The sequence below is a fragment of the Natator depressus genome, chromosome 1, assembly GCF_965152275.1.
Source record: "Natator depressus isolate rNatDep1 chromosome 1, rNatDep2.hap1, whole genome shotgun sequence".
In the NCBI taxonomy this organism is placed as follows: Eukaryota; Metazoa; Chordata; order Testudines; family Cheloniidae; genus Natator; species Natator depressus.
In genome coordinates, this window is record NC_134234.1 from 228,584,480 (window position 1) to 228,606,983 (window position 22,504).

Sequence of the window (22,504 nt, forward strand, 5' to 3'; positions counted from 1 at the left end):
GCAAGCCTCAGCAAAGCATTAGCTGATCACATTGCCAAGGCAAGGAGCTAATGGGGACCTGCCCCAGGAACCGTGACTGTCAGGGGACTTGTATCCTGGGCTGCCAGACCTGAAACTTCTTGTGAAACTTTTATTTTCCGCATGTTGTTTTGTAGTTCTCATCCTGATGAGACAGTCTATGGCATCAAAATGACATTGGCTAATTAAATGTCAGCAGAATCAGAAGCTGTTGCAAGGCTTTTACACTCAGATTGCCAAGATTGAAACAGAAATCCAGGAGGCACATCACCCTCCTTGCAGCTCATTAGGAGGGTATTTATCTCTACCTTCAACCAGCTCCAGTGTATAGATCCAGTATGGAGACTGCCACAGGGCCTTGACACTAATGAGCCCGTGAAAGTTAAACAAACGTCTGAGGCTGCCAATCCTTGGCAACTTGTTCTGCAACTTTTTCTTTTCCTATTTTGTTGACATTGGCTTCCAGCTATTACCCCATCATTTAAGATCCAACTCCAAAATGGAATTGAATAACATGGGTCCTAGTGCCTCTGAGGAGTCCCACTGACTTCAGTGAAGCTCCTTGGGGTTGGAAGTGGCCATGCTTAGAGGATCCCACTAATAGGCTTTGGTCCAATGGGTGTTGCTTACTTTCATTTCCCTCAAAATTTTTAATAAGGTCAAATGTTATCAGCTGATATCACATACATCCTCTGTTTGGGGACTGTATATTGCATTAACATGGAGGTAGACATGATTAACTGGGCAGGGGGTTTCCTACCTCTAACTTCAGTTATCCTGTGTCCATATGATTTATGGTTTTTAAGATCTCTGTATCTGGGAAATACAATTTATTGTAGAAAAGGGGCCCATAAGGCATACTAGAGGGAATACCACGAGTATTAATGTGTGGTTCTGCTCTGAAAAGTGGCTGTGTAAGATGCTACTCTCTTCTTCAAGAGACTTGCTGCTTGCTGTATGTATCCACCGTCCTATCTGCTCACCTCAGTGACAAAAGTATAGTTACTACTTTTTTAGGAGAAGGAGCTGGATTTTCTTCTGGCTCTCATTTCACTAGCAGAATTTTTAGTGGAGTTCCTACTTCAGGGCCAGTTCCTTTTTGGGCCAGATTCTCAGCTGGCGTAAATTGGAATAGCTCCATTGCAGTCAGAAGAGCTACACTGATTTGTACCAGCTGAAAATCTGTTCCATTGCCTTCATGTTCTGCTCTCGGTTACACTGGTGCTTTCCACTGAAGCCATACGGTCAGTAACAGCGTAATGAAGGGCAGCACTTACCCTGCAGAATCCTCGTTACTGGGGGCGATATATGAAGCAGAAAGAACACCACTCGGTTTTCAGGCTGAGTTTGCAGAGGTGAGAATTATAGGGAGAAAAATCATTCTACCTGTAAACTGAACAAATCTGATCTAGAATCTTTGAGAGAGATTAAATGTGGAATCCCACAGTGCCATTTTTACACTCACTTTTCAAAGTGGACTGCACTTTGTCACCATAAACCACAGTGCATAATATTGTCTGCACAGAAATATATGTAATATACCACTGACATTGTTTATATTCCAGCAGAGGCACCCTGATTAATAGATATATACATGGTATTGAATTGTAACCGTACTACCATAGACAAAGTCTTACATCCGAGGCTGAGCTGGGACTGGTGCGTTACAGGTGATCTGCAAAGGACTTGCATAAAATGGGGTTATTGCCCTTTCGTGGGGAGTGCAATCATGTTGAAATTTCCAGCTAGCAAATTCTGGTAGAACAGATGGCTACGTTTTCTTTACATCAAGAATAAGATGGAAAATTACTTAGGACACCAGTAGTATCTCAGGGTAGAAACAGACACTTAAGTATGGTGGCTCTTGCTTTCATGCATAGGGTTGTACAAACTGGGGTCCAGTTTTCCCACCTGGTGTATGGCTAGTGACATTAGGATGATTTTTCCTCTGGATCACCTGCTGGATCACATCCCACGTCATTCATAGAATATCAGGGTTGGAAGGGACCTCAGGAGGTCATCTAGTCCAACCCCCTGCTCAAAGCAGGACCAAACCCCAACTAAATCATCCCAGCCAGGGCTTTGTCAAGCCTGACCTTAAAAACCTCTAAGGAAGGAGATTTCACCACCCTCCTAGTGAAAAAGCTTTTCCTAATAGCCAACCTAAACCTCCCCCACTGCAACTTGAGACCATTACTCCTTGTCCTGTCATCTTCTACCACTGAGAACAGTCTAGAGCCATCCTCTTTGGAACCGCCTCTCAGGTAGTTGAAAGCAGCTATCAAATCCCCCCTCATTCTTCTCTTCTGTAGACTAAATAATCCCAGTTCCCTCAGCCTCTCCTCATAAGTCATGTGCTCCAGCCCCCTAATCATTTTTGCTGCCCTCCGCTGGACTCTGTCTAATTTTTCCACATCCTTCTTGTAGTGTGAGGCCCAAAACTGGACACAGTACTCCAGATGAGGCCTCACCAATGCCGAATAGAGGGGAATGATCACGTCCCTCAATCTGCTGGCAATGCTCCTACTTATACAGCCCAAAATGCCGTTAGCCTTCTTGGCAACAAGGGCACACAGTTGACTCATATCCAACTTCTCGTCCACTGTCACCCCTAGGTCCTTCTCTGCAGAACTGCTGCCTAGCCATTCGGTTCCTAGTCAGTAGCAGTGCAGTCACTGATTTGTTGTGATTGCCAAGGATGAGCATCAGTTGCTCACCAGTCTCTTCTTTCTATGTTTCTATCTGTTGATCATCATTTAATTGCTGGCTAACACCAATAGCTCATATCTGATGAGTAGGACTAAGGAGTGTCTGTCTAGGATGAAGGTTGCACCTCCACCGCTCACTTTCCTTTGCTTTCTTAGCATATGCTGCTAATTCATAGGTGGCTGGTGCAAATATTGTCCAGATGACTGCAGTAAAGAGGTGGGATTTGGAAAGGAAATATCATCGCATTTTGTTTTGCCTACTCCTCTCCCCATTACCAAGCCCTGAAAACAGCTATTCTGTTTTTTGTTCTGTTAAGTGGATGGATGAGGCAAAAGTCCAGCAGCACTATTTAAAATGGTGGGAAGGCTGTGCCATACTGGCTGCTGGAAGAAGCATCTCATCTGATCTCCTGCTCCTTTCTTTCATGTGGTCAACCCCCCACTCCTGCCTCACCTCCCAATATGTGCATAACAGTCCCCACTGGTGAATAGAAAAAGGTGAGTGAGTTTGGACAGTTGTGAATTCTCTTTGCAGGGCTCAGCTGCCCGTTCTCCACTTTAATCCAATTCGTCTTTGGGCAAGAGAACTTTTTGTCACAAAATAATTTTCTGAGCTTTGAGAAATACCTGTTAAAGAGGTTGGGATACTAGCAGGATTGGCCGTATAATTTGGAGGACCCGAACAAGAGCATGGTCCCAAGCAGGAGATATCATGCCACAAGTTGCACTTGTCTTTCTGGCAGAGCAGGGGAGGTTGTCTGGCGGTATCCTTTTTCCTCTGCTTCCAGTCCCACGGCTGGAGAATAAGGCAGGGCCATCCCAAGACTTCAAGGGGATGTGGGGCCCCCAAAAGAGCAGGGTAGTAAGCAGCTGCCTACTTTGCTTGTGTGGATATTTAACTTGCTTTTTTTTAGACTCTATTTGTTAGACAGCTGTAGATAGAAAGATTGCATAGAAGTGTTATTTCCCATTCTACTTCTGCTCAGAATAAGAAACCAAAAAGAGGAACGTGCTTTCAAGCAATAGAATTGAGAGCTCCTGGAAGGGAGATGCTTTCTTTTCTCCAGTTTTTATATTGTCCTGGTGGCCTTCATGAGGAGGAGAGAAGCTCTTCCACTCTGCAGACTGGGGATCCTGTGGGTGGGAACCTACCTGCTGCAGCTCTGCTTGGAGTGGGCACTGCTTTCTGCTGGCTGGATGCTGCGCAGTGTGCTGGCCTTTCAGATGAGCCCATAGTGTTCACTTATTCTGGGCACTTTGGTTTCTTGGCCTCTCATAGAAGTTGCAAGTGATTGAGATCTTTCCCCTTGCAGTGGCTGTGAAATAGACCCCCACTGGTAAGGAGGGGGTCTTCCCAGTTCTGTCTCCACTCCTCTTTGTCCTCCACCTCCCCATATTCATTCTTTGCTCCTCCTTCATCTCCTAGGTCTTTCCCTCTTGCATCCCATCCACCTCCTTCACTCACATAGTTCACAGAGGTTAGTCTAAGAAGGCTGCTATGCTACAGCCTGATACTTGCACTTCCTCCCCAAGTGAATTTTGTTTTGTCATGAAACAAATTTTAGCTACGGGCCTGAAAATAGTTTCACACAAATGTTGCTAGCTAAAGGGGCAATGAATAAGACAATTTGCAGTTGGGTTTCTAATTCACTGAAGTATGTGGAAATAATTTTTCCTGCTCTTCATGTTGCTCTCATCAGGCATAAAAGAAGCAGAGGAAACATTACTTCAAAATGCTCAGAGAGTTACAAACATTGTAACAAGAATAATTTGTACTTAACTACAGTAGTCTCTTGCATGTGAGAATGTCAGTGTTTCACAGGCTTTAATTCTTCCTACCTTGTAAGCTAGATAATTTATTCCCATGTTACAAATGTGGAAACGGAGGCCCAAAGTGGTTAGGTGATTTGTCAGAGGTTACACAAGAAGTCTGGGAAAATCAGTCGTTGATAATCCAAGGAGCCTGGACTTCCAGTGCCTGGCTGATATCACAAGCTGCCGGGGAAAGATTGCCTCTGAACTCTTTCAGCTACTATATATTGTATAATCATGTGAATGAAAATCTCTTAATACTTGATTCTAGGGTCTCCCTTTGCTCAATCCCGGCTGTTCCCAGTGTTTGTTAAGACTATTTGCTTTGGGTAAAGTGCAAAGGTGCTGCTCTCTGAAATTGTAAAGACTCTTGGAAAGGAGGCTGTTCTGTGCATTGGCGAAAGCTCTGTTCAATTCTGATTGGAACATGGGGAGTTGAGAAGTTGTCATTACTGTTATCAGAGCCAGCTGGAATAAAAAATTCTGCTTCCTTATGTTTAAGGTGATATTTCAGTTTTTCTTTCTTTCTTCACTAATGGCTCTGTCTTTTCTGTCCCATATACAATGAATTGGCCTATGAGCACCCCTATGCTCCCATGTCCCATCACCTTGTGCCTCATTTTCTCTCCCCTGTCTCTTTCTGTTTCCTTCTCACCTTGTTTTCCACTCTTTTTTTGTTTTGTAGTCCTTTTTGTCTCTCTAGTTACTTTCCCAGTGGCTCTTCTTCCTCATTCTATCTCTCAGCAGAAAGCTACATGTTCCTTGGGTTGGCAGGAGGAACCATCAATGTGATGCTGTGGTACCAAATCTTATGCAGCTTGGTGGCTCTATTGAGTTCCCAAGAGGGCAGGGGAAAAAAGGAATAGCTTGCAGACTGTTCCCTAGAGCCGCCGCCTTTAAGAGGCAGTGCACAAGCAGTAGCAGCTTTCAAGGATCTATCTGCTTCTACTCACAGCTACAGGAGCATTTTTGCAGTAGCAAGGTGGGACAGAACTGAGATTATGCAGTTTACTCTGCTGCTCTCACTTGATCCCTTTCACCCTGGAGAAATTCTAGTGTTATGTAGGTTGGCAACACAGTCTGATTACCTGTGGAATAAATATGAAAATGTTATACAAATAATTTAAAGAGAGGGAGAATTTTTTCCAGTTTATATAATTTCTTAATAGTATGTTATGTTAAACATTATACATCCTAAATTGTAAACACTTCTAGATACGGAAGCTGTTTTTGTTTATATTGGTTTAAGAACATAAGAATGGCCAGCCTGCATCAGACCAATGGTCTATTTCACAGCCACTGCATCAGCCCAGAATCCTGTCTTCCTACGATGTCTGGTGCCAGATGCTTCAGAGGGAATGAACAGAACAAGGCAATTTATTGAGTGATCCATCCCCTGTCATCCAGTCCCAGCTTCTGGCAGTCAGAGGTTTAGGGACATCCAGAGCATGGGGTAGCATCCCTGACCATCATGGCCAATAGCTTATCTAATTCCTTTTTGAACCCAATTATACTTTTGTTTCCTTACAGTTTCCCCTGGCAGTGAGTTGCACGGGTTCACTGTGCCTTGTGTGAAGGTGTACTTCCTTATGTTTGTGTTAAATCTGACGCCTATTGATTTAATTGGCTGACCCCTGGTTCTTGAGTTATGTGAAGAGGTAAATAACACTTCCTTATTCACTCTCCAGTCCATTCATGATTTTATAGACCTCTATCATATTCCCCCCTTAGTTGCCTCTTTTCTGAGATGAACAGTCCCAATCTTTCTAATCTCTCCTCATATGGAAGCTGTTCCATACTCCTAATTATTTTTGTTGCCCTTCTCTGCACCTTTTCCAATTCTAATATACCTTTTTGAGATGGGGCAACCAGAACTGCACACAGTATGCAAGGTGTTGGCATACCACAGATTTATATAGTGGCATTATGATATTTTCTGTCTTATTACTTATCCCTTTCCTAATGGTTCCTCACATTGTTCGCTTTTTTGACTGCTGCTGCATATTGAGTAGATGACTCCAAGATCTCTTCCTTGAGTGATAACAGCTAATTTAGACCCCATCATTTTGTATGTATAGTTGGGAGTATGTTTTCCAATGTTCATTACTTTGCGTTTATCAACATTGAATTACATCTGCCATCTTGTTACCCGCTTTAGTGAGATCCCTTTATAACTCTTCACAGTCAGCTTTTGACTTGACTATTTTGAGCAATTTTGTATTGTCTGCAAACTTTGCCAGTTTGTTTCCAGCCACTTCTTTGTTTCCAGATCATTTATGGATATGTTAAATACCACTGGTCGCCGTACATATCCTTGGGGAATCCTATTATCTTATCCTCTCTCTGCTGTGAAAACTGACCATTTATTCCTACTCTTTCTTTCCTGTCTTTTAACCAGTTACTGATCCATGAGAGGACCTTCCATTACTATTCTAGTTATTCCATGACTGCTTACTTTGCTTAAGAGGTTTTAATGAGGGAACCTTGTCAAAGGCTTTCTGAAAGTTCAGGTACACTATGTCTACTGGATCACCCTTGTCCACATGTTTGTTGACCCTCTCAAAGAATTCTAATAGATTGATGAGGCATGATTTCTGTCTATGAAAGCTGTGTTGACTCTTTCCCAACAAATCATATTCATCTATATGTCTGATGATTCTGTTCTTTACTATAGTTTCAATCAGTTTTGCCTGGTACTGAAGTTAGGCTTACTGGCCTATAATTACCAGGATTGCCTCTGGAGTCTTTTTTAAAAAATTGGCATTACATTAACTATCCTCCAGTCACTTGGTACAGAGGCTGATTTAAGTGATAGCTTACATACCACAGTTAGTAGTTCTGTAATTTCATATTTGAGTTCCTTCAGAACTCAAGCCAGAGTTTAAAGCACTCTTCCCCAGGAACTAAAACATATAAGATAAAATCTACAAAACTTTTATTCAGCACATTTCCAGGGAACTGTCTCTCTCAGAAGAACTAAAGACATTTTACCCAGTTATTTTGTAAGATACCAGGCCTGACTCTCATTAACACCAAAGCCCCTTTACACCCTTCTGGCAGTGGAAAGGGGCCTTAAAGTAGGCATAAATTATATTTACATTCACTTTTGCGCCTTTAAACTGCTACTGCTAAAGGAACTGCAATATAAATTGAGACTCATGTCCACCATCTATATCAACCTGTTGTTTCTAACACCTATTTATATGGCCACTCCCATCTCACCAAACCTCCTTTAGAACCTGATCCAAACCCAGTGAAATCAATTGGCATTTTTCAGTTGATTTCACTCGGTGCTGTATTAGGCCCCACATGCCTGTGAGAAAGGATGTGCTCTCAAGCAAACCCAGAAGGTTAATGAATTAGGACAAGGAGATGACATAAAATGCTTGACAGTGTGTGGAATTTGTTTGTTTTACGAAGATAATGGAAGGTGAAAAACTACTACTGAAATATCATTTTCCTAACAATTTTTCAATGTACATTTTCTGTTTTCAAGACCATTCGGTATCCCAACTCAATAAACTGTATGAATTTCTCCAGATTTTAAATCACTTTTTATTTAGAAAAACTGCATGTTTTTTCAAAGATATCTTGATACAAAACAAAACATATTTTGTTTTGACACTTTACTGCCCTGTTTTTCCAAAGTTCTGAAAGCTAATAACCTTTCAGGAAATTGACCCGTGTGTCTTTCCATGCAACTTGCTAAGGTCTAACTATTATAATTCATACATCTTCTGCAACTGCTACGCACCCCCCATCCCTGCCCTCATACCCCCTGCAAAAAATCAAGAGGTCTGCCCATGCACCACTACTGGCTAACCTTGGAGGGCCTGCCCCACTCTTTGGAAACTCTGGTTTGCTGTATAATAGAATCACAGAAGTTAGAGATTGAAAAGACCATTCCCTCTACGTTCCAGTGCAGGACTGTCCCCTAAAATATATTTCCAGTGCTTTGTATCAGCACTCCATACCATGCAAACGCTCTTTGTTTAAGTTATCAGTTTGTGACTATATTATCACTGTTATTACTATGGCCTTGATCCTATGGAAAGCTCTGGACAGATGTGAGGGGCTGCTGGCATAGAATGCTTTACACATCTGGCCCTATAAGTTCTTTACATAACAAATGTACAGGCATGAAGGTAGAGCTATAGACAATGTTATGGTTTGCTAAAGTAAGAGACTTGTGCTATCTTGCCTTTATTCGCTCTCTCTCCTGTTGGGTCTCTGTCTTTTAAATGTGGACCTTGGCAGGTTGTTGCCAGTACCATGTGTTCGTTCATTTTATAATTATATTATATATATTCTAATTCCCAGGCTCCCCAGTCATGGGCCAGGACTGCATTGTGCTAGGCACTGTACAAAGACAAAACAAAAATACAGCTGCTGCCCCAAAAGAGCTTACAATCTAGACAAAGCAACAGAAGTCTATATAGTCATAAATCCTAAGGCTACTGAGATTGAGTGTGACTAAGAACATGTTACATTGAACCATGGTGCACAATTTTAAAATGACTTTCCTTCTGCTCTGTCAGGCTCCTTAAATTGTCTCAACACTTCCTCGTCTTTCAAGAGTGTTGTTTATTAGCAGCACTAAGACCATCTCTGAAATCCCAAACCTATTCTTCAGATCAGTTTGCTTCTCTCCAGTTTTAACTTTGGCCTTGTCAGTACCCCATTGAGCAGTCAGTCAGTCGCAGCTGTGTAGCTGCACCGGTGTAAACCCCACGAGTAAACCGGAAAAGCCACCATTTGTACTAGTTGAGTTTACCCTCATTTTAATCAGGGGTAAATCCTACTGAGATTTGCACTCCTGCAGCTGTAAGGTTCCTGCCCACTGCCTGCTGAATCCCAAGTGGTGGTGTTATAAAGCCTAGAAGTTCTAGTCAGGGCTCAGGACTCCATTGTGCTCAGCGCTATACAAACACTGAAGAAAAAGATGGTCCCTGACCCAAAATGCTTACACTCTAAACCAAGTGTAGTCCAAGCCTTTCAGAGAACCTGAGTGTTCTTCACATGCACAATGATCTGATAATGAATTATACAATGCTTTTCAATTGGTTCTGAGAGTGCGCCTCTCAAAATCATTAATGATCAGCTAATATCATAGAATCATAGAATAACAGAGTTGGAAGGGACCTCTGGAGGCCATCTAGTCCAACCTCTGCCCAGAGCAGGACCAATCCCAACTAAATCATCCCAGCCAGGGCTTTGTCAAGCCTGACCTTAAAAACTTCTAAGGAAGGGGATTCCACCACCTCCCTAGGTAATGCATTCCAGTGTTTCACCACCCTCCTAGTGGAAAAGTTTTTCCTAATATCCAACCTAAACCTCCCCCACTGCAACTTGAGATCATTACTCCTTGTCCTGTCATCTGCTATCACTGAGAATAGTCTAGATCCATCCTCTTTGGATCCACCTTTCAGGTAGTTAAAAGCAGCTATCAAATCCCTCCTCATTCTTCTCTTCCATAGACTAAACAATCCCAGTTCCCTCAGCCTCTCCTCATAAGTCATGTGTTCCAGTCCCCTAATAATTTTTGGTGCCCTTCGCTGGACTCTCTCCAATTTTTCCACATCCTTCTTGTAGTGTGGGGCCCAAAACTGGACACAGTACTCCAGATGAGGCATCACCAATGTTGAATAGCGGGGAATGATCGCATCCCTCAATCTGCTGGCAGTGCCCCTACTTATACACCCCAAAATGCCATTGGCCTTCTTGGCAACAAGGGCACACTGTTGACTCATATCCAGCTTCTCGTCCACTGTCACCCCTAGGTCCTTCTCTGCAGAACTGCTGCCTAACCATTCGGTCCCTAGTCTGTAGCGGTGCATGGGATTCTTCCGTCCTAAGTGCAGGACTCTGCACTTGTCCTTGTTGAACCTCATCAGATTTCTTTTGGCCCAATCCTCCAATTTGTCTAGGTCCCTCTGTATCCTATCCCTACCCTCCAGCATATCTACCACTCCTCCCAGTTTAGTGTCATCCGCAAACTTGCTGAGGGTGCAATCCTCCAGATCATTAATGAAGATATTGAACAAAACCGGCCCCAGGACCGACCCTTGGGGCACTCCGCTAGATACCGGCTGCCAACTAGACATGGAGCCATTGATCACTACCCGTTGACCCCGACAATCTAGCCAATTTTCTACCCACCTTGTAGTGCATCCATCCAGCCCATACTTCTTTAACTTGCTGACAAGAATACTGTGGGAGACCATGTCAAAAGCTTTGCTAAAGTCGAGGAATAACACGTCCACTGCTTTCCCTTCATCCACAGAACCAGTTATCTCATCATAGAAGGCAATTAGATTAGTCAGGCATGACTTTCCCTTGGTGAATCCATGCTCACTGTTCCTGATCACTTTCCTCTCGTCTAAGTGCTTCAGAATTGATTCCTTGAGGACCTGCTCCATGATTTAGGTTTCAGAGTAACAGCCGTGTTAGTCTGTATTCGCAAAAAGAAAAGGAGTACTAGTGCCACCTTAGAGACTAACCAATTTATTTGAGGATAAGCTTTCGTGAGCTACAGCTCACTTCATCGGATGCATACTGTGGAAAATACAGAAGATGTTTTTATACACACACATCATGAAAACCTTTTGTAGTTATAAACACCCATTTTTTCATGATGTGTGTGTATAAAAACATCTTCTGTATTTTCCACAGTATGCATCCGATGAAGTGAGCTGTAGCTCACGAAAGCTTATGCTCAGATAAATTGGTTAATCTCTAAGGTGCCACTAGTACTCCTTTTCTTTTTGCTAATATATTTATTGTACCCAATATTTCTGCTCACTTGACACACTGACTCATTGCCATCACTAGGCTACCCTTTATATTAATCTATTAATGGATGATTGGGTATAAAACAATCAATCCTGTCACAGTGCAGAAGAAATGGGATAGAGCAAATGATTCTATGATTAATCTGAGCTTCAGTTATTGATACATATCATGGGATATGTTTACAGTAAAATGTGAAAAGTTAAAAGCACAACTATAATAAAAGGAAAGTGCTATATTCTGAAAGTTCACATGGTTGGTATGAGACATTTCCTATCCGGTGGGCAGTGCAAGTTCGAATACATTTAGAAATGAAGCTTTTCATTATGTTGGTGGACGTTTGTGAATTTATAGATGGTTAGTAGTAACATCTTGCTGCAAGGCAACATCATTTTCAAGATTTGGACTTCCAGTCATAAGAAACTGTAAACCAATTTCCAACTTTTTTTCTATTATTGAGAAGAAATTCTTAATGGGTAACAGTAGAGGAAAATGGTCAATATAGTAGCAAAGTTTTTCTGTATTATAGCAAGATGAAAATTGGTTTACGTTTGCTTCTATTGGTAATAATTCATCACCCAAAGCAGTTCTCTCTTCAGTTGTGTTCATTCTGTCTCAAAGAAAAGATACAGCCAAAATAGAGGGCAGTTGGAGATGGGAAATAAAAAATTATGTAATCACAGAGACACTTCTTTATGAGGAGAGAGTGATTTTTTTTCTTTTTATTTGAAAAGGAGACGAGAGGACAAGATACTGATATATACAGCATAATAAATGGTGTAGAGAAGGTGAATGGGGATCTCCTACTTGCCCTCTCATAATAAAGGAACCAGGGAACATGAAACTGAAAGGCAAAGGATTAAAGGAGTTTTTTTAAAAAAAACAATGCTTAAATAGACTGGGGAACTCATTTCCACAATATATCATTGAGGCCAGATCTTATTGTGCATAGGAAGGTTTGAAACTTATTTGGGAGTATGGTGGATTCTCCTTTACTTGAAGTCTTTAAATCAAGACTGGATAGCTTTCTAAAAGATATGCTATAGCTCAAACAGTAAATATGGGCTTGCTCTAGAAATTACTGGTTGAAGTTTTATGGCCCATTACGCAGGTCAGTCTACATTATCACAATGGTCCCTTCTGGCCTTAAAATCTATGAAAAAACTATGAGTAATGAGAATATCCCCAGTTGAATTAGGATAAAAAATAGGTAAGGGATCTAAACCCTCCTGCTTCATGTCATAAAACAACCACTGATTGATGGATGAGGAAGAAATTTTCCCTATTGGCAGGTTACTCCATAATGGTCTACTGTGTGGTTTCTTGCATCTTCCTCTGAAATATCTGCTTCTGACTGTTTTCAGAGACAGGGTGCTGGACTAGATGGACCAGTGAGCTGATCCAGTGTAGAAATTCCAAAGCTCCAGCTTAGGGGCAGAACAGCATTTAATGCAACTACAAAGTGATAGGAAATACTTTTTTCTGGTTGGGTTTTCGTTGGGGGTTTTTTTTGTTTGTTTTTTTTTTGCATTCTCTTATTTTCTGATGCATCATTTAATATTTGTCATTTTTACTTTGTAAGGACGTTCACAGATTAAGAATAAATTCAATTTGTCCACTGGTTCTTGGCACTCTCAATGTACTGGATACACAGGAGTTTTTATTAGATTAAAAAATGGAGGGATGAGGTTTGCAAATATCCAAATAGCCTAGCAATGAGTTTCATGACTGGCCAGGCTACGGTGTGACAGTTGTGTGTGTTTCTCCTTGATGCAAACCTGCCCCCTTTGTTGATTTTAATTCCCTGTAAGCCAACCACCCTCCCCCCTACGATCAGAGCTGACAAAGGAAATAAAGTCACTATTGTTTTGAAACCATGCGTTCTTTCTTTATTAATTAAAAAAAAGGGGGGGAGATAACTGATAAGGTAGCCCAGGTGGGGTAGGGGAGGAGGGAAGGACAAGGGCACATTGCTTATTGTAGCCACACTACTGTTTGAATGACAGCCTTCTGTTGCTTGGGCCATCCTCTGGAGTGGAGTGGCTGGGTGCCCAGAGCCTCTTCTCCCCCCCCCCCACGTTCTTTGGCGTCTGGGTGAGGAGGATATGGAATTTGGGGAGGAGGGCAGGCGGTTGTACAGTGGATGCAGCGGCGGTCTGTGCTCTTGTTGGCTTTCCTGCCGCTCCACCAGACGCCTGAGCCTGTCCGTTTGCTCCCCAGTTAGCCTCAGCATTGCATTCTGCCTCTTCTTATCACGTTCACTGAATGCCTCCATGCATTCAGCTGTGCCCTATCAGTGCGGGAGGACAGCATGACCTCGGAAAACATGTCATCACGAGTGCGTTTTTTTCGCCTTCTAATCTGCGATAACCTCAGGGACGGAGATGATAGGGGGAGCATAGAAACATTTTTACCTGCAGGGGGATAAAAAGGGAGAGTAAAATTTAAGGTGATACATTTCTGAGAACAAAAGGGAGACTCTTTCACAGTGAATCAAGCAATTCACAGCAGACAGCACATGTGCTTTAGGTACAAGGTCGCATTTTGCCTTTTATATTGAGCGCCTGCCGCTATGGTGACACAGCACACACGGCTGGGCAACAGAATTCGGTTTCCAGGCAGCCATGGTAAGCCAAAGGGTACGTGGGTTTGGCTTCTAACACCTTCATAACATGTGGGAATGTTTTCAAACTGTAACATGCTCCTTTCCCATAGCAAGCTATGCTGGTTGGGTTTGCCATTTAAAAGGAGGGGCTGCGTTTTTTGGGTGTATGTGCAGCACACAACTCCCCTCACCCCTCCGCGTGGCTATTTGGGATGATCCCTTTGCCGCTCCCCCCACCGTGTGGCTATGGGATGATCCCTTTTAGCCAAGCGCAAACAGCCCAGCACGAACGGGGTCCTTTTACTGTTCCCTTACAAAAATTCCCCTATTTCAACCAGGTGACCATGAATGATATCACTCTCCTGAGGCTAACACAGAGATACAAACCGAATGTTGCTTGAATGCGACCAAAACCCAGGACCATTCGCTGCCATGCTTTGTGCTGCAATGATTCCAGACTACTTGCTACTGGCTTGGCGTGGTCAAGTGTCCTACCGTGGAGGACGAAATAAGGCAGCCCTCCCCAGAAACCTTCTGCAGAGGTTTTCAGAGTACCTCCAGGAGCGCTTCATGGAGATGTCCCTGGAGGATTCCCACTCCATCCTCAGACACATTAACAGACTTTTCCAGTAGCTGTACTGGCCGCGAATGCATTCCAAGTCTTTAGGGCAAAGCAAACATTAAACACTATTGCGTCTAAACCCTGTACTGTAGTTACAAATGTGCACTCACCAGAGGTGCCTTCTCTGCCTTCAGGGTCGGGGATCCCGCCTTGGGAGGGTATTGGCTCAGGGTGATGAAAAGATCCTGGCTGCCGGGGAGAACAGCTTCACCGCTTGCCTGCTGCACATTCTCCTCTTCCTCCTTCTCTTCCTCATCCACAAAATCCTCCTCCATGTTGTGTGAGACTCCCCCCTTGCAGGTGTCCACGAACAGTGGTGGGGTAGTGGTAGGGTGCCCCCCCAGAATGCCATGCAGCTGATCATAGAAGCGGCATGTATGGGGCTCTGACCCAGGGCGACCGTTTGCCTCCTTTGTCTTTTGGTAGGCTTGCCTGAGCTCCTTGACTTTCACGCAGCACTGCTGTGTGTCCCTGGTGTAGCCTCTGTCCACCAGGCCCTGTGTGATTTTGGCATATATATCAGCATTTCTTCTTTTTGATTGGAGTTCTGCCGGCACAGATTCTTCTCCCCATACAGCAATCATATCCAGTGTTTCCCGTTCACTCCATGCTGGAGCGCGTTTGCGATTCTGGGGGGACTGCATGGTCACCTGTTCTGCTGAGCTTACCATGCTGACCAAACAGGAAATTAAATTCAAAAGTTCCTAGGGCTTTTCCTGTGTACCTGGCTAGTGCATCGGAGTTGAAAGTGCTGTCCAGAGTGGTCACATTGGAGCACTCCGGGATAGCTCCCAGTGGCTAATAACGTCGATTTGCATCCGCACTACCCCAGATTTGACCCAGCAAGGTTGATTTTAGTGCTACTCCCTGCAGAAGTCGATTCTAAGAGGAGTACAGAAGTCGATTTTAAGAGCCCTTTAGGTCAACGGAACAGGGTTGCTTGTGTAGACGTATTGCTTTATAAAATCGACCTAATGCGGCTAAATGCAACTTAATCCTGTAGTGTAGCCCAGGGCACAGACTCAGGAAGTGATAGTACATTTACTGTTCTCTCTCAATAATAACAGACCGTTTACATTTAAGAAGATCTTTAAACAGGGGTGGCCAACCTGTGGCTCCGGAGCCACATGCGGCTCTTGAGAAGTTAATATGCAGCTCCTTGCATAGGCACCGACTCCGGGGCTGGAGCTACAGGCGCCAACTTTCCAATGTGCCAGGGGGTGCTCGCTGCTCAACCCCTGGCTCTGCCACAGGCCCTGCCCCCACTCCACCCCTTCCCGCCCCCTCTCCTGAGCCTGCAGTGCCCTTGTTTCTCCCCTTCTCCCCGCCCCCAGAGCCTCCTGCACCACATGAAACAGCTGATTGGGAGGGGTGGGGAGGGGTGGGGGAGGCGCTGATTGGCGGGGCTGCCAGTGGGCAGGAGGCGCTGGGAGCGGGGTCGGGGGGAGCTGATGGGGGGCTGCTGACGTATTACTGTGACTCTTTGGCAATGTACATTGGTAAATTCTGGCTCCTTCTCAAGCTCAGGTTGGCCACCCCGCCTTTAAACATCTGACAAGACCTAAAGTACTTTTTTGAATATATACAATATATGAGTCATTTTGCCCAACACGGAGGTGCAGCTGCCTCTGGGGTAGGAAAACATCTGTTATTTAACAGGACCAGCAACATCGTACAACAGCATATTGAAGAATAACTTATCCATTTGAAATCATGGGGGAAGTTTCGAATGTAATTACCTAATTTGGAAAAGCAGCACTGTCAAAGGTATGCAGATTTTATATCTGAACTTAACTGGGCAGTGCTGCTGTTCTAACCTTTTGGTGTCTCTGAAAAACCCTCCAAAAAGACATGGACTGCTGGCAGAGTCAGCATTCATAAAATTTAGCTGAAGACTTGCTTATTTAAACTGGCTTTTTAACACCAAATTATTTATATGGTTATCAGCAAATGGCATTTTGGGTTATTATTTACAGAAAGAGGCCCATTGGGGCATGTTTGGAGGGGGTGTGTAAGTGGAGATGGTAAACCAGAGAACAGGAAATAAATCAAATGGTCTTCTTTTTTCTAGTTGGCTCGCCACAATAAAACATTGCAGCAGATGCTGAAGCCAGGGTCTGATCCAGAGGAAGGAGATGAAGCCTTGAAGTACTATGCCAATCACACCGCACAGATTGAGGTAAAAAATTGCTCACCAAAAGGGAAGCTATTGTGGTCTGAGGCCAGTTTACTTCCTACAGAGCTTCTCCTTTAGATTTCTCCTGAAGAACAAAACATATTTAAATAGTGTAGCTTACTTTGAAAGGGAAAAAGCTGAATAATATCGTACTGGGGAAGGGAAAAAAGGCCTGGATGTTCTTTAAAATTGGCTTGGTATATTTCAAACAATTGTCCTACCGTTGCTCCCCTGTGGGATACGGGACATTTCTTGTTATGGAAATAATGACTGGGGATAGCAGTAGTGTCTTAGAGACAGGAATAGTTCTGTGTAGCACATCAGTCACATAAACCCTGTTTTTCAAGTCCAGGAGGTTTATGGATCAAATGAGAACTTTGGCTGTAGTACAAAGTTTTTGAAGTGGCTTGAAGATTCAGTGCAGTTTTTGCCTAACAGGATGAGGTGGGTCTGGTTCATCAGCTCCTTTCCATATTGTAAACAGCATTCACCTGTTGGACGGAAAAACATTTCTTGACTTTGGCGGTAGTAGAAGGTGTAGAGTTCAAGGGTGGCAGCTTTAAGGGGATGTGCCTGCGAGGTGTGCAGGGCTGTCATTTGGAAACTATGACTATCTGATGCAAATCTAGTTGATTAAGGGTGAGTAATTGCACGTAGACTGTCGTGTCAAACCACATCCTTCTTGGGGTCTGGTTTATTAAAAGAAAATCACAGTTCAGTGTCATTTTAAGTGAAAGCCAGTCATTCCCCAGCTCTTCAAAGTTCTGTCAGCTCCTGCTGGGCTCACTAGCTCCTTCCCAAACCTAGTTCCTGCTCCTGGCATTTCCTAAAGCCTCTTCCTCTTCAGGCCTCTGCCCCTTGTGGCAGGAGGCATCAGCCAAGCCTGTGGAGAGCCCCTTCACAGATCCTCTCTCACCCTGGGTCTCCTGCAGGTGTCTTGCTGTGGAGCAGCTCTCTCAACCCTCCTGCTCCTCTGGTTCTCTTTCCTAACTGTACTTAAGCTGCCCTTATATCCCCCCAGCTGGCCGTCATAGTCATCACATGACCCTGGGACTGAGAGGTACAGGTGAGGTGTCACCCAGGACTCCCCTAAAAGGTCAGCTCACCCATAGACAGTACTACATTCATTGTGCACCAATACCCAGACACACTCACACACTAGTTTTGCTATCCTTGAGGTGAAGATACATAGATATATTGCTCTTAAATATCAAACCATTTCAGAAGGGAGAGAGAAGGCAACTTTTTGCAAAACAGCCACAGCTTTGGGGACTTCCTGAAAATGAGGACGTAAATGACTCTGAGCCCAACACTGTTTCTGTTGAAATAAGAGAGGGGTTTGCCAGATCTGGGCCAACTGTGGAGTTCCAGATATATAGTCTGTCAGCTTAGCATACCCAATTTGTTCAATTTGTAACTCAAATGATGGTTCCGTGATAGTGAGCTCTCCAAAAAACCTGGGATCTGAGATCCAAGGTGTGTTTTCCGCCTAGTGCTGCTTCACCAGTAATACGAACTCCACAGTCAGATTCAGCAAACAGTTCTAATGGAATGGAATCCAGCTCACTCTCAAGTAGCTCTGTTGGTTCTGAAGGGCTAATGGTAGCAATATCTTGGGTTTTGTAAAGTAAGCAGATAAAACCCTAAGGCACATAGAAACTGGCACTATCTGAGTAACAAGGTGCTCCTTTCACATAGCCCCTTTCATGATTTACAACCTTATAGACATGGGCTCAAGCTACAAAATGAAGTTCTTCATCCAAATGCTAAGCCCTTTAAAGTCTGAGAATGTTTGGATATGAAGTTTTGCTTTAGCTTATTATAAATATGGGGGCAGTTTGCAGGGCTCAGATTTGGAATGTCCTCAAAGATTGGGGATACTTGGATCTAGATTTTTTATTTAAGGCACACCTCATTTTAAGGCAGGTTTTTGAAGGCAAAGACAATTTTAGTATAAATTACTTAGGTAAATATTTTTTAATGTAGTGTCTTGGTGTAATTGAAATTTTTAAAATTAGTTCAACACCAGTTTGTAAATAAAAGCAAGCTCTGAGTCAGAAGGGAATCACAGCATGATTGAGAAGTTTCTGACCCTGAAAGACACATACATTTGTATTTACAGATTGTCCGTCATGATAGAACCATGGAACAGATAGTCTTCCCTGTCCCCAATATTTGTGAATTCCTCACTCGAGAATCCAAAAGTCGTGTATTTAATACAACTGAGAGAGATGAACAAGGGAGCAAAGTGAATGACTTTTTCCATCAGACAGAAGATCTGTACAATGAAATGAAGTGGCAGAAGAAAATTAGGAGTAAGTACTATCTGTAGTTTCAAGGATTTAGTTTCAGGTTGTCTAATTGTATTTAAAACCTGTAAGTCACCAACCAAGTATTTTCCGTTTTCATTTTACTTGTTTCCAATCCCTTTGATATTACAAGAAAACATTTTCCGAACCCAAGATTGTAAGTCACTGGAGATGTGCCACCTGGGGGGGGGCGGAGAGAGAGATACATACACAAAGAAGAAATAATATGGAAAAGTGACTAATGAAATCATCTTCTGGGCTCTCAAGACCAGAATTGAGTGGTGGACTAAATGTGTGTAACTTCACTGAAAATTAGTTGCACCCAATTATGCCAGATGGAATTTTGGCCCCTAATGTTTAACAAGAACATGTGTAGTAGTCTACTTATACTTTTGAATATAATTCACTGAAAACATCTTTCACCTTGGGCCAGATCCTCAGCTGGTGTAAAACAGTGTGGTTCCCATGAAGTTAGTGGAACCCTGCCAATTTATACCAGACCTCTTTGCACTGAGTCATTATTTACTATTCCTGGAGAATGATCTGTTTTCTTAGTAATAGTACTTTGCATCCCAGGATCTTTTAAAGCACTTTACAAAAATCCAGCTGGCTTAATTCCCAGCAGAACCCAGTCTGTGAATCCTTGGTGGCCAAGGGGACATACCTACTCAAACTGTTTACAGCACCCATTCCGCTGGAGGGCGCAGCTCCAGCTGGCACAGGCAAGAAAGTGGGTGGTGCTAGTTTCAGAAGGGACATGGCTAGAACACAAAGGGTCAGCTGGCTGGTTCCATGGGGGTCTCTCCCAGGAACCCCACACAGAACTTAGAGCTGCTCCCCCAGGATGGAATTCTCAGGGGAGGCAGAAGATTTGCTGCCATGTGACCTCCCGTAAGAGTGAAGTTGTTTCTAGCATTTCAGGAGGTGGTAGATGGCAGCCCTGTGCACCTTCCAGGGTAAATCCAGCCTTTTCACAATTAAGCTTCACAGCACTCCTGATAAGGAAGTGGGATATAGATCTAAGGATCTCTTCATCCACCATTAAAATGCAGATGCCTCAGAGGTAGAATACAGCAGCTCTTGAACAGTTCACAGCAACATTGCACAACCAGTTAGGAAGGAAGTGAAGAATACCAGATATGGGCAGAACTGCAGGAGGATTTGGCTAGCTAGAGTGGAATGAATTAACTTGAAGCTTTTACCACCACTAAAAACATGATGTTGGGTTGTAGTTTTTGTGAATTTAATTCCCAGGGTGTAGTTTCTATTTCAAAATAATTCTGCTCACAAAGTAGGACTGGGATACCAGTTAAAAGAAACACCAACAAACAAACAAAAATCCCCAACTGCTGTCTGAGAGAGCGCAGACTCGGATCTGACCTCTGTAATGCTAAACAAGCATAGATTAGGGTGTTTCTTAATCCAAAACAGAAATGCCCACATTTCCTTTCATCTATGGAACACTTAACAAGCCTCCCTAGTATTTTGTTTGAAAATGCAATATACATTCAAGTGCTGTTTAATCTTTACCCCAGTGTCTGAGTTGCTATGTTATCGTACAATGATGCATTGCTTGAAATGAGAGGATGCCTCATGCAAAGGCTCCAGATCCTTAAAACCCAGAAGTTAACAGCCTAATTTTACCACAAGTGAATCTTAATGTTTAGTCTGAGCTGACTCTAAATGTGGGTAATTAAAGCTGACCTTACTCTGAGACAAAAAGATCCCGTTTGGGGAGTTGTCTGTTTCTAGGAGTCAACTATGTTCTTAGTCATTTCCAACAGTATGATAACAAGTGAAGCCCTACAGCCAGCAGAAAGGTCCAAGAAGATCAAGGGTGCATCTTTCATGCATACAGGAAATTCAGAGCATTCTAGGAGTCTTTATAATTTCCTGAGAAAAATGTAATCTTCAAATAGTTAACTGTCACAGGTTTCAGAGATTTTGAAACACCATATATTAAGATATAATTGGAATTAACATTTTCGAACACTCACCTCGTGGGGTCCTAGAGCTTAAACTCAAGCCCAAGCCCAATGTCTACATCGCAATTAAACAGTCCCTTAGCCCAAGCTCCATAAGCCTGGTATGGGCCAGCAGCAGGTGTTTAACATACTTTAACTGTGTTTGTACAGCCTCTAGCACAATGGAGCCCTGGTTTCAGAAAGGGTCTCTAGGTGCTATTACAAAAATAGAACAGATCTATTTAGTTATGAGGGAGGACTTAGAAGCGTGAGCACTGCATGTAAAATACTAAGACTCCTCAGTGATTCTCAGACTTTTTTTACTGGTGACCCTTTCCACATAACAAGCCTCTGAGTGCGACCCCCCCATCAATTAAAATGCTTTTTTATATATTTAACACCATTCTAAATGCTGAAGGCAAAGTAGGGTTTGGGGTGGAGGCTGACAGCTCACGACCCCCCATGTAAGAACCTTGCGACCCCCAGTTTGAGAACCCCTGCCCTAGATTCTTATTGGCAGGGTTGAGCCTTCCTCTCTCCCTTAGGTAAATTGTGATTTATGTGGTTTCAGTGGGTCTTTTGGAAAAGATCATAAGCCTGAGACTTTGACTGTTCTGTGAGGTCATAAAAAACCCATTGCACTTTTTGTAACAGAGGGTCTGTGTTCCAGGATCTTTGACCAAAACATCCTCTTCCCTCCACTCTTGTGAAGCATACAGGGAGCCATTTGTCCACAGATTTCCCCTCTCCTTTCGCTGTCAAGTGAAACGATTCCTTCACAAAAGGTCCAGTCCTCCAAACTTAAAATAGGTAAAACTCTTGTTACTAAGCCCCGGAGGCTCGTAATTTATAATAGATTACTGGGATCCTTCTGGGTGGAAAAGCGCCATGTAAATACAATATACTAGGACTATTCAACCTGAATATTTATTTTTGACTTTACTGTTCTCCATTAAGCTGCATTTCTTGTTTGCATGAACCCGTTGCTCATAAGCTCATGCATCTCCTTTTCATTTCTCCAATGCTGCTTTTCTCTCCTGCCTAGATAACCCAGCCCTGTTCTGGTTCTCCAGACACATCTCTCTCTGGGGGAGCATTTCCTTCAACCTGGCTGTATTCATCAATTTAGCAGTTGCTCTCTTCTACCCCTTTGGAGATGATGGAGATGAAGGTAAGTGATCTTTTTTTTTTTCCGTATACTAGTGAACATTTTCAGTTATAAAGCAACACAAGCCATTCCATCACCAAATAGCAATTCCTATGACTCTCCTTCTGCCTTGCAAAGCTCTTGAATAACTTAAACAGAACAGGTTTCAGAGTAACAGCCGTGTTAGTCTGTATTCGCAAAAATAACAGGAGTACTTGTGGCACCTTAGAGACTAACCAATTTATTTGAGCATAAGCTTTCGTGAGCTACAGCTCACTTCATCGGATGAAGTGAAAAAGTGTGCTGGAATTGTTAGGCATAGTATTAATTGCTGCCATCGGTTTGGGCAGCTGC

General features: G+C 43.2%; 1 protein-coding gene across 1 annotated transcript in view; it reads left to right on the top strand.

The window, feature by feature from the left end:
* The window catches only part of ITPR2 (inositol 1,4,5-trisphosphate receptor type 2), a 337,337-nt gene that overhangs the window by 270,433 nt on the left and 44,400 nt on the right, over positions 1-22,504 (top strand). The window contains exons 46-48 of the mRNA XM_074937228.1: positions 16,626-16,733; positions 18,853-19,045; positions 22,049-22,174. Of these exons, the coding sequence (XP_074793329.1) occupies positions 16,626-16,733; positions 18,853-19,045; positions 22,049-22,174 (427 nt within the window). The remainder of the gene's footprint in view (positions 1-16,625; positions 16,734-18,852; positions 19,046-22,048; positions 22,175-22,504) is intronic.